The sequence below is a fragment of the Miniopterus schreibersii genome, assembly GCF_964146895.1.
Source record: "Miniopterus schreibersii genome assembly, chromosome: 20".
Classification (NCBI taxonomy): Eukaryota; Metazoa; Chordata; class Mammalia; order Chiroptera; family Miniopteridae; genus Miniopterus; species Miniopterus schreibersii.
The window spans coordinates 12284142-12297603 of record NC_138122.1 but is presented as its reverse complement, the minus strand read 5'-3'; the positions used below and the strand labels follow the sequence as shown (position 1 = coordinate 12297603).

General features: G+C 43.1%; 1 protein-coding gene across 5 annotated transcripts in view; it reads right to left on the bottom strand.

The window, feature by feature from the left end:
- GNB1L (G protein subunit beta 1 like) overlaps positions 1 to 13462 on the bottom strand; it is a 55973-nt gene that overhangs the window by 34166 nt on the left and 8345 nt on the right. For 2 of the 5 annotated variants that reach the window (XM_081123598.1, XM_081123597.1), the window contains one exon: positions 13037 to 13133. The exons of the other annotated variants lie outside the window; for them this stretch is intronic. In XM_081123598.1, the coding sequence (XP_080979724.1) occupies positions 13037 to 13051 (15 nt within the window). In that variant the 5' untranslated portion in view covers positions 13052 to 13133. The remainder of the gene's footprint in view (positions 1 to 13036; positions 13134 to 13462) is intronic. 5 annotated transcript variants of the gene reach the window in all.

Genomic DNA, 13462 nt, shown 5'->3' with positions numbered 1-13462 from the left:
GTATTCATTATATACTATACTTGCAACTTTTCTGTAGGTTTAGAAATATAAAAACACACTAGGGGAGGGGGAGGAAGACAAACCCATACTAGATCAGAATAGATAAAGAACACACACGTCAATACCATAAAACAAAAACAAAAACCACTGAAAAGAAAAATGGGCAAAAGACTTGAATAGGTATTTCACACGAAACATAAGTGGCTAATAAACATATGAAAAGATGTTTAACCTAATTAATAATCTTAGAAATGCCTGTCAAAACCACCATGTGACATAATTACACTTCCAGCAAGTTAGTAAAAAATTAAACAGTCTGTCAAATGTTGACCAAGATGTGGGACAACTGGACTCTCCTACCATGCTAGAGGGAGCACCAACTAACACAATCAGTTTGGAAAACAACCTGGGTCTATTTTGCACACCTTATGACTCAGTAACCCCCGCTCTTCGATAAACACCCTAAAGAAATTCTCACACAGGTACACAAAGAGATTTGTACCAGAATAGCAGTATTGTGCATAATAGTAATTTAAGAAACTAGAAACAACCCAAAAGACAATCATTTGCAGAACAGGATAAATTTGGTTCATTCATACAACAGGATATTCCACAAAATTGAAAATGAATAAACTCCAGTCTCTTATGGATGAAGCTCAAAATCACAATTCTCATCAAGAGACATCAAAGAAGTAAAAACCAGGCTACAAAATGACAATAACAAAAACGAGGCTACAGACAGGCAGAAAATATTCACAAAAACATATCTGATAAAGGACTCATTCAGAATATAAAAGTCAATAAGAAACAAAATGTTAAAGTGATTCCAAAAGCCAAAAATTAGAGATAGACAGTTATATCAGGCAAACAGAAACAATAATAAAGCAGAGATTGAAATACTGATATGAACAAAATTGAATTCTAGCCCAAAAGCATTAGATTTGACAACACCAGACACTTTCTAACACTAAAAGCTGAAAGTCACAATGAATATATAACACTTATGAATATCTACATACTAAAGAACAGAGATACTGACTTTATAAAGCAAAGCTACAGGAGATGCAAAGAGTCAGAAAAACTCACTAATGGCTCTTAGTACTAGTCAGATCTAGTAGACAAGAATAAGTAAGGAGAGAGAAGACTCAACAGGAAAGATATTATGGATCTCGATGGAACTTTATACTCTGATAAGAGACTACACCTTCTTCCAACTGCACATGAATATCTGTAAAAACTGACTGTATATTGGGTGTCACAAAGAAAACATCAGTTAGTTCCATAAATAAGAAATATAATAAACAATATCCTATGACGATAGTGCAATTAAACCAGAAATTAACAAAAGAAAAACCAACTAAAATTTTTAAACCATATTTATTAAATGAATTTTAGGTGAAAGGGAAAATACTTCAAACACAAATTTTAAAAAATGACATGTAAAGCACTACATATCATAATTCAGGAGATATTAAAGCTTTGATCAGAAGAAAAGTAGAGACCAATATCACTTATGAATATCACCAAAAATAGTAAATAAAATATTAGCAAACAAAATACAACATCAAATTTAAAAAATAACACATGATGACCATGTGGAATTTATCCTGTTGGTTCAATTAGGAAATCTATTAATGTCATATACCATATAAATAGATCTATAGAGAAAAGTTATATAATCACCTCCAATGATGCTGAAAAGCCTTTGACAACATTCAATACCCATTTTTTACCCAGTTAAGCAAACAGAAACTGATGGGTTTCATAAAAATGATGGAAAATACACACACAAACCCTCCTTATTTCTAAAACCAACACATTACTTTATGAAGAAATATTGGAGGCATTTCCACGAAGATGAGAATACCCATTGTCTACTACTCAACATTGTACTGGAGGTTTAAGCCAATGCAACTAACAAAGAAAAATCAATTAGAAGCATATGAATTGGAAAAGAAGAATTTAAACAGTTTTCCAGATGACATGATGGTATACATGAGAGCCCTAGATGATCAATGATAAATCAGATTCAAATATTTAAAAATTTTCATATGGTAGCAGGAAATAAAACAAAAAGACTTCAGAAAGAGGATCTGAATAGACACTTCTCCAAACCGGACATACAAATGGCCAACAGACATATGAAAAGATGCTCAATGTCACTAATCATCAGAGAAATGTAAATTAAAACCACAATGAGATATCAGCTCACACCTGTCAGAATGGCTGCCATCAATAAATCAACAAACAACAAGTGTTGGTGAGGGTGTGGTAAAAAGGGAACCCTCATGCACTGTTGGTGGGATTGCAGATTGGTGCAGTCACTATGAAAACTGGTATGGAAGGTCCTCAAAAAATTAAAAATGGAACTATCTTATGACCCAGCAATTCTACTTCTGGGCATTTATCTAAAGAAACTCAGTACACCAATTGAAAAACATATATGCTATGCACCCCTATGTTCATTGCAGCATTATTTACAACAGCCAAGATATGGAGGCTACCCAAGTGCCCATCAATAGACAAGTGGATAAAAAAGCTGTGGTACATATATACAGCGGAATATTACTCAGTCATAAAAAAGAATGAAATCTTACCATTTGTGACAGCATGGACTTATGCTAAGTGAAATAAGTCAGTCAGAGAAAGACAAATACCATATGATTTCATTTATATGTAGAATCTAAAGAACAAAATAAATGAACAAACAAGCTTGAAATACTCACAGATACAGATAACAGACTGACAGTTTCCAGAGGGTAGGGGGCTTGGAGGGCTAGGTGGAAAAGGTAAAGGGATTAAAAGAAGTACAAAATGATAGTTACAAAATAGTAACAGGGATATAAAGTATGGCATAGGAAATATAGTCAATAATATTGTAATAACTGTATTATGCCAGGTGGCTACATGAAATACCAGGGGGAATACTTTGTAAAGTACATGATTGTCTAACCACTATGCTGTACAGCTGAAACTAATACAAAATAATATTGATTATAAACTATAATGGAAAAATAAATAAAATAAATAATTTATTTTTTTTAATGAGCTCAAGCTTCCATACACAAACAATAGCCTGTTAAAAGAAAATCCCATTTACAATGCCAACTATGAAAATAAACACTTAATAACAAATGTTTAAACTTTTGCATGTCAAAAGAGATAAAAGTCTAGTATCTATAAAAATATATAGAACTCTTCAAAATTAAGGAAAGAAAGACTAACAGCCCAAAAGAAAAATGGAATAAAGACATAAACAGACAATTCACCAAAAAAGATATGAAAATGGTCCTTAAATATATGAAGAGATGCTGAACCACACTCATGAAGAAATGTAAATTAAACTACATTGAAAGGCTTCTGGTTCTGGCCAGGATCAAGTAAGCTCACTACAGCTTCTCTCTGGCTGATGCAACTAAAAACTCTGGACAAAATATAAGAAAGCAATTACCTGAAAAACCTGAAATACGAACAGCAGTAGTCAGATTTTTTGGAGGAGGCAAAAACTTGAAGAAGTGACCTGTACTGGGAGACTTTCCTGTTTTTATTTTATGTCCTGTAGCATTGCGCTGAGGGTAGGCCCAGGATGCATGGTCATAAGCCAGCAGTGGCTAGAACTTAGAAGGAAACCCCTAATTTCTGTACAGAGAAAAAGTCTACAGAATGTGAGAGGAAATCTCTGATGGTTTGCTTTTCTCTTCCCTCTTGGTGCCCTCGACAGGGAGCTGAGTGGAAACAGTGGCTCTGTGGGACACTCCTGTCTTTCTGGCTGGAGTAACCAAGGGAAGGGGACCCTGCAGGATGAAGTGGGGGGGGGGAGAACTGCACAGAGGAGAGAGATAAAGAAAAAGGTCCCTTAATTCTATGAGGGAACCCACAAAAGTCCCAGGCTCATTCCTGAGCTGCATATGCCTGGGACAGGCCCAAAGCAGCACCAGCTTTAAGATGTGGACTAAGATTTAAACCACTACCCAAGTCTCAGACAGACCCCCAAGTGGCTGATGTGTGGGAGAGACCCAAAGCAGCATCTCAAAAGCTTTGAAAATTGAAATGAGATTAAAACCATAGCCCACGGAGGGCGAGACAGAACTTGTGATGCAAAGCTAACTGGGTTGATTGCCTGCTAACACAAAACCCAACATTCTCCAAAGGACCCAACATAATACTCAGTCCAGGATATGTCTAGGATACAATACAAAATTATGCAACGTTCCAAGAACCAGAAAACGACACCAGTTCTCAAAGCGAAAAAAACAACTTACAGATGCCAACCTCAAGATGATTCAGATGCTGGAATTAGCAGATAAGGATTTTAAAATAGCTTTTATGATTATGCTCTATGAAGCAAAGGTAAATACCTTGAACTTAATGGAAGGAAAGTTCTCAGCAAAGATATAAGAATTTTTTTAAAGGAAATTTCAGAACTGAATAATACAATACCTGAAACTAAAAAACTTAATAATGGAATGGGATATGACAAACGAAAGAGTCGATGAACATGAAGATTGATCAGTAGAAATTATCTAGCCCAGCCAGGGTGGCTCAGTTGGCCGAGCCCTGTCCTGTGCAATGAAAGGCTGTCGGTTTGATTCCTGGTCAGGGCACATATGGAAGGCAACTGATCAATGTTTCTCTCTCACATCAATGTTTCTCCCTCCCTCCCTCCTTCCCTCCCTCCCTCTCTCAGCATGTCCTCGGGTGAGGATTAAAAGAAAAGGAAATTATCTAATATAAGATCAAAAAGAAAAAGATTGCAATAAATTATTAGAGAATCAGGGACCTGTGGAGTAACAGTAAAAGGTCTAACATTCATGTTATTGGAGTCTGAGAAGAAGAGAAAGAGACTGGAGTACAAAAATTACTTGAATAATGCCTGAAATTTCACAAATTTGGGAAAAGAAAAATTTAGAGATTCAAGAACTCAAATGAATCATAAGCAGGATAAAACCACATTAAATTGCTGAAAATAATAAAAAAACATCTTGACAGTAACAACACATTATACATAAGAAAATAATAATTTGAATGAGTGTGGATTTCTCATCAAAAACTGTGGAAGCCAGAAGACAGCAGAACACCTTTAAAGAAAGAAAGAACTCTATATCCAGCATAGGATCCTTGGGGAATGAAGGCAAAATAAAGATCTTCTCAGATGAAGAAAACCTAAGAGAATTTCTTGCCAGCAGATGTGCTCCAAAAGATATTCTAAAGGAAATCCACAGCTCAAAAGAAATGATAATCAGAAAGAAATGTGGAAACTTTAAGACAGTAGAGTGAGAGAAATGGTAAATATCTGGGCAAATATAAAATACAAGTTTTCACCTCTTAAGTGAACATGTAAAATTGTTAAAATTGTTAAATTATAACACTGGTAGGTTTTTCAATGTATCAGCCATAACATGAAGGAGGAAAAGTAAGGGGATCCATATGGTTGTAAGGCTTCTATATTTTACTTGAAATGAAAAAAAAAAATAACCCTAAAAAGACTGTTAAAGGCTAAGTGTGTACACTGTGATCCCTAGAGCAAACGTTAAAAACATAATATGTAATAGAAAAAGGTATAACCACAAGGCCAATAGAAAAATTTAAACAGACTATTTAAAATATCCAAATAATCCAAAAGAAGGCAGAAAAGAGGGGGTAGAAGAACAAAAAATCAGAGGACACAGAGAAAATAAAATAAGTCAAAATAGAACCATATCAATGATTACAATAAATGTAAATGCTCTCAACATGTTAATTATAAGACCCCACAATTATAAGCTATTAAAAAATAACAACTATAAGTTACCTAGAAGAAACCCAGTAAAAAGATGAAAGAGGTATACAAACAATAAAAGAAAGTTGGAGTGGGTATATTAATATCAGACAAAGTAGACTTCTGAACAAGGAGTATTATCAGGGATAAGAAGGATATATAAAAATAGAAGGCATCAATTCATCAAGAAGACAGAAAAGTCCTAAATATGCATTCATTTAATTCATAAAATTGATGGAACTGGAAACAGAAATAAACAAATACATAATTATAGCTGGAGACTTAAATTACTCCTTAGTAATCAATTGAGCAAGTGGCCAGAAAGTCACACAGGAGCCTTGACTAATACTATCTACTTGACCTAGGTGACATTAAGAAAACACTCCACCCAACAGAAAAGCACATGAAACATTCATCAAGATAGGCCATGTCCTGGGTCATAAAACAAACCTTTAAAAATTAAAAAGAATCACAAAAGCATAAAAAATATGCTCTCTGGAAATCAATCAGTAACAGAAAGATAACTGGAAAATCTCCAAATACTTGGAAAATGAGCAACGTACTTTTAAGTAACCAATGGGTTATTTTAAATGGGTCAAAGAGGAAGTCCTGAGAGAAATTAGAAAATATTTTGACCTGAATAAAAAATAAAATATCAAAACTTGTAGGATTCAGAGAAAAGGTTATAGCATTAAATGCTACATTAGGAAAGAGGAAGGTTGAAAACTATGACCTAGCTTCCGCCTTCAGGAACTAGAAGAGCAAAATAAGCCCAAAGCAGGCCAAAGGGAGGGAATAAGGCTGAGCAGAAATGAAACAGGGAACAATACCACAGAGAAAATCAACAAAGCCAGAGGCTGGTTCTTCAAAGGGATCAATGAAATTGAGAAATCAGTTAGACTGACAGCCAAAGAGAGAAGAAACAAAGCGTAATAATGAAAGAAGGGTTATCACTACAGAACCCACAAACACTGAAAGGATGATAATGAAATACTATAAGCAACTCAGTGAACACAGGCCTACAACCTAGATGAAATGGAACTGAGGACCACGCACTCCTAGAATGGCCAAAAGCAAAGGAAAACAGAGCTGACAAAACCCAGTGCTAACTGGGACACGGAGCAACTGGAATTCCCATACACTGTTGGTGAAAATGCGAAATGGTACAAGCATTCTGGAAAACAGTGGGGCTGTTTCTTAGAAAATGAAATACACATGCAGCATATTGCACAACAATCCTACCCCTATATATTAATTCTAGAGAAGTGAAAACTTATGAGCAAACAAAAGCCTATACACAGTGATGTCATGATGACAGCATGTACCAGTGATATGATGTGATGAGGTGGCACTTATCTTTGAGGTCTGGCTCCCAGAAACCCACAACCCCTGTCTAATCATGAGAAAAAGGCGTGACAAACCCCAGCTGAGGGACAGCCCACAAAAGACCTGACCAATACTCCTCAAAACTGTGAAGGCCACAAACACAAGGAGAGCCTAAGAAACTGGGACAGTTCAGAGGGGACTAAGGAGACAGAATGACTAAATACAATGTGGTGTCCTGGATGGGATTTTGGAACAGAAAAAGGACATTAGGTAAAAACTCAGGAAATCTGAATAAAGTATGCACTTGATTCAGTAACAATGCATCTATGTTGCTTCATCACCATGACAACTGTACCGTGCTAATATGCCAATAAAGGGGAACAGGGCTCAGGCACACGCCTGTATACAAGGTGACACACTGCTCTCTTGGCCACTTTCTGGGGGGCTTTTATTCAAATAAAATACATTATACAATATTTTTGTGCTATTTTTTCCTCACGCTATAGGTAATGATATTTAATTTACCACTAACATATTATAAAAACCCAGTTTCCTGCTTAGATTCTTTCGGATTTAGGGCCAATTTCTAATTCTACTCAAGGTGACTTTAAGCAGATTCAATGCCAATTTTTAAGTACTTCTCCTGTTTAACCTTTATCGGACGAAAGGGAACTTTAGTTCCCGGCAAGGAGTGGGTTCGTTCCCACTTCATTTGAGTTATTTCTCGCTCCTTCTATGATGATGGTTGGAGTGCGTAATGATGTCAGGACTATTTATCTCTCATTTATTTATCTCTCTTTATTTATTTATCTCTATTTATCTGCCATCTTTTAAAGGTTAAAATACCATTCTATTTTTTGCCTTAATATAAATAGATTTAAATTCATCAATAGTGTCCCCAATACCAGGTAGTCAGTATTCAGTTAAGCAAATTAGTGGGTGACCTTTACCATCATCATCATCATTGCTTCTAGAAGTAGAGCGCATGCCAGGGAAAGGAAGAACTCATCTAACAACAGTGCTCTCCACCAGCCCAACCTACCCATTCTCGTTGAAGTAGCACAACCTTTCTAGTGGGAAAATTCTGAATCGGCTGGTCCTCTAGGCCAGAGGAACAGAGGCTCACTCCTTCTGCACCTCCCAGGCCACAAAAGGAACCTGAAAGACATTCTCTGTACAGGCTGGTCCTCAGGGAGGCTTCACTGGCCCCCAGCATTCCTGACAAGGACAGACCATAGCGAAGCCCAGAATCCCAGAACGGGCCCCTGCATTCAGCTGTGACGGCTTTAGCCAGGGACTTCATTCTCCCAGCTGGCCTCTCAAAGCTGCATCACAGATGCAACGGCCTGTGGTCCAGGCCAAGACGCTGGGAAACTGCCCAGGGCTGCTGCTTCACATCAGGACATGGAGGTCTGACCACAGCCCCCATGCCGTCTTTGAGATCCAGGGAGATCCAGGGGAGTCATCAGGCTCACATACAACACATCTGTGACTTAGGACAACCATTCACCTCTCAGTCGCTGAGACTCCTGTGGGTCAGTATCCTGTCCACGTTGGCTCACTGACCAAGGTGGGGGTGGGGCAGCCCCATGAGTGACACCTGGGCCCCAAGGGGCGGTCCTACCATAAATCAGGCCCCCTGCAGAGATCAGACTTGCCCCTGAAGGCTACAGAAAAGCTGTGTCCAGATGAGGCAAGGGAAGGAACAGCCTGCTGAGATAATATGGTCTGATCCCCTTACCTGCAGCTCACAGCCATATAAAGAACTGGACACACTCCCAGGTCAAGGAAAACACACGGAAGGACCTGGGCAGATGGGCGGGCCAGCCAGGGCCCCAGCCTGCCGGAGATCGGAGGCAGCTTTGCCCAGGGTAACTCAAACTTCACAAAGAAACCATTTCTGGAATGGGGCTCCGTTGGTGAGTTGAAGTCAAAGGCGCACTTCATAGCTCCTTTCCAAACCCCGCGCATTGTCAGGGCCCTTGCCCCTTTGAAGCCTTGGTGAGTGATTGAAGCGTCTACTTTCTGAGGGGCAGATAGCACGGGCTGGTAATCTGACTCTAAGCCCCGGGATAAAGGTAGTTTGTTTCCTCTCAGCCCGTCTGTCAACACCTCCTCAGTAATTAGCCCTAATTATTACCAAGGGCCAGCCTCCCATTCGGTTATTAAATCAGAAATAGTATCATGGCCGGGCATCTGTCAACACCCGGCTGGCGACCTTGGATTCATTGAATCCTCTGTCAGTATCCATGGCTTCAAAGATGCAGATCCTGGGGAGGGTTCCGGGATGCCGCCAGGCCAACCCTGCCCCAGAGGGAGGGAGGGAGAGAGGGAAGGAGGGAGGGAGGGAGGGAGGCTGTGCCACAGGCAGCCCAGCCCTGCACACCTCGGGCCTCAGAGCCCAGTGGGAAGTGAGGCCAGCACCATACTTACACTCGCCTCTCCCATGGCAGCAAGTGCACACCCCAACCACAGCCATTCCCAACTTCCCAGGTGACTGATTTAACTGTGTGTATGTGTGTGTGGGGGGGTGACAGGCACATCCCCAACAGCCCTTTCCTTAGAGGATCTGAGGCTAGACCCAGGCCTGCCTGCCTCTGGCACATGTGTCCCAGGAACAGCAGGCAGTGGCTTTGGCCTTGACTGATGGAGCTGGGCCTACGATTGGGCAAGGTCCTGCTGCGAGAGTGCACAGGGAAAACATCCGAGCCCTACTGCCAGGAGCCCTCCTCTGAGCCTCCTGTACTGCCCAGACACCCTTGCAAGTAGGGCATCTCCCTATGAGCCAGTGAGTCCCCAAAGTAGAACTCAGGGGACAACCGTAGACGTAGGTTTCCGTGATGGACCTGGGGTTAGAGAGCCACCCACCTCTGTCCTTGGCCTGAAGCCTCTCTTTCCATCCAAGAAAAGCAAGTCATTGCTCCATAACTTAGAACTTATGCTCTTGCAAATCTCAGCCTCCACCTCCAGCAAAACAGGCTGTCTCAGGCAAGGGCAGACACTGACCTTGCCTCCCTGGGGGCAGTGTCCCAGGCCCCTTGCGGCTGGCTTCCAGGGATTCGTGTGAAAGCCTAGGGGGGCTCTTGGCCTGCAATGAGTTGGGCTTTGCCCCACAGTGAGTGGAAACTCACTCCACCAGGTGTAAAAGCACCCCTTTCCAGATGAGCCCTGCTGTGTTTTGGGGAGAGTGTGACAGAGGCCAAGTTATAGCCGAGTCTCCGAGGACCAGGATCCTCTGCTGAAGTCGAGGTCCACATGGTGTTGTGGTGCCCAGGCAGAGGTGAGCCCACCAGCCCACCTCAGCCTGTTCTTCTCTCCTGCCACATCACAGCCAATGTACTGGCAGGGTCAGGAGGGCTGGGACAGCAGGAGGAGACTTTGGGAGATAAAGGCATGGTGATGCCTTACAGCCTTGAGGCTGGAGGTATGAGGTATGAATGACCAGTCTGTTCACAGCCAGCAAGGGCTTCCCACAGCTGTGGGTGCTGAGACCGAAAGTCTCAGACTTCTCCTCGGGACAGGGCTGAAAGGAAGGAAATGCCAGGGTGAGGGGCCGCTGGGCTGCAAGGGCAGGCAGGATGGGCGGGCAGGGCTTCTCCATGAACAGGCGTCTCAAGCTGCAGCTGAGGACATCCGTTACCCCCAGGAGCAGGTCCAAGGAGCCCGGTAAGATGGCAGGAAGGAAACCTGACCTAGGGGCATTTTTTGCCAACCTGCCCCCAAGCACTTACGGGCATGGTGGGAACCTGGCCAGCAACGGGTCACTAGTCTTTCTGTCCCTGGTGAACACATGGAAAAGCTTGTTTTACAAATGTGACCATCCCTGCATGCCAGTGCCAGCCTCCAGGACCCACTTCTGCCAGGAGGTCTGGTCCATAGCAGCCAGCTGCCCAGTGCTGATGACAACACCCAGACAACACTCACCTAGGACATGGAAAGGGGGCTGATCCCCAACCCCAGGCTGGTGCCAAGGCAGCTCCTGGGAACCCAATCCCACTTGGAGAGGGGGGTCCCTAACCATGGTGGTGGTGATGCACTTTCTGACAGGGATCCTAGTGGTTGCTCCTGTAACAGAGGCCATCTCGACTGGGGGAGTCTCCCAGCGATCTACCAGACATGCAAATAACATGCCTACAAATGCATGGCATGTTCACAATGGGCTGCAGGTCTGTGCACACACGTGTCTAGGGGCACACACCCACACATGCACTCACACTAAGGGCTGCCAGCAGTGCTTGGTGGAAGTCAGAGGGAGAGAAGGGTCAGGGACAGTGACTGCAGCCCTGAGGAGCCTGCCACTTTCCAGGCACATGCGAGGCAAAGTTCTGACTTACAGGGGGCCAGAGTGAGACGAATTCAGCAACTTGCTGGGAGTACGGGGAATGATGTCAGGGACCAGGAAGCTGAAGTGGGCAATAAGTGTGTACCTGGAGTAGGCGGGTGCACAGGGGCAGAACTGCACTGGCCCTGGGTCACCCTCCTGGCTGCCATCACCCAAGGCTCCCATTTGTGTGCCAATTTTCAGGGGAGGAAACAGGGTCTTGGTGGTGGGAGGCTGTGGTGCCCCAGGGGACAGCACATTGGATAAAGTGCCCAACCAACACGCCTCCTGGATCCTCCATCCTGCAGGCCCTCCCAGGCCACCCACCTCCACCTACAGCCTTTAGGAAGCCTTGACTATGGCATGAAGTGTCAAGGTGAATGATGATGCCATGCACTTGGAACCGCAGGGAGCACAAGATGTGGCATTCCCAGCAGCCAGCAGGTGTCCCTGTGCAGACTACAGGTGGAAAGAGCCCAGGTACATCCTTCTCTACCATCTGATGGTCCTGCCAATGGACAGAAGCACCTGGCAAGTGGATAAGCACCCATCACCCACAGGTCCCAGCCCTGGCTGTGTAACCCTGAGGCCAGGAGAGAAGGAACGGGCTGCCAAGGGCACCCTGAAGGCCAGAGACTCCTCCCAGGCCCACCCTCAATGCCTCTGTAACAAAGATCATGTCATCCACTTGCAGGTGAGGACATCACTGCCCAAAGAGAAATAAAGTGAGCTCAGGACTCCTGGTGTCCCAGAGAGCATGCTCAGCCCAGCAGTCCACCAACAAAGAGCTCCCAGGGTGAGGACTGACCACAGCTGAAGCTAGGAGACGGGCACAATGCAGTCCACTGTACCATCCTCTCCACTTCTGTGTTGTAATAAAATGTGTTTTAAAAAACAGCCAAGACAACTTGAAGAACAAGGGAGGATGTTTCTCTACCAGATAATGAAGAAACTAGATCATTAACGTGGGCTGGAACAGCCCAGAGCCACACATGTATGAGAGATGGCCCCATGGACAGGTTTAGCCAGCATGGCATCCAGCACTGGAGGCTGACAGTCACCTGCCCCGTGGGAAAGGTGAAATGGGGTCCTCTATCAGGATAGAATAGGTCATGCTGCAGAAAACACAAGCCCCCAAACTCAGCAGCTTCACACATTCAATGTTTATTTCCCACTCCTATTACACGGTCAGCACAGGTGGGTGGAGAAACCACTCTTCTCAGGCTCTCCGATGCCGACAGCAGGCCCCTCTGCACACCACGCCATTACAGATTCCAGTCAATGTAAAAGGCAAAGCATTAAGACTTGGGAATATAGTGTAATGTTTCCGACCCTCATGTAGGAAAATATTTAACTAAGAAGTAAGAGTCCTGCCCTGGCCAGGTGGCTCAGCTGGTTGGAGCGTCACCCTGTGCACCAAAAAAAGGATGCAGCTTTGATCCCTGGATGGAGCACGTACAGGAAGCAACCCATCAATGTTTCTCTCTCACATGGATGTTTCTCTCTCTCTCAAATCAATAGACATATCCCTGGGTGAGGATTAAAAAAATAATCAGTAGATGAGTGGATAAAACAGCTGTGGGACATTCACACAATGGAATACTACATAGCTATAAAAAAGGAGCTCTTACCCTTTGAGACAGCATAGGTGGACCTGGAGAATATGCTGAGTGAAATAAGCCAGGCAGAGAAAGACAAGTATCACGTGATCTCACTTATATGTGGAGCCTAATGAACAAAATAGATGCATGAGAAAGAATAACATATCTCAGTGGGGGTGGGGAGGGAGGGAACAGGAAGAGATTAACCAAAGAACATGTATGCATATATGCATAACCCATAGGCACAGACAATAGCATGGGGAAGGCCTAGGGTGAGGTGAGGGGTAGGTGGAGGGAGGTAAAAAGGGAGAAAATGGGAGACATCTGTAATACTGTCAACAATTTAAAAAAAAGGTAAGAGTCCTGCATACGGAACAACTAGACACTTACTTCCTGCTACAGGGGCCTAGCAGGGCTCTGCACATGGGCATTCAGTAACACCCAGAAGGGTTCTCA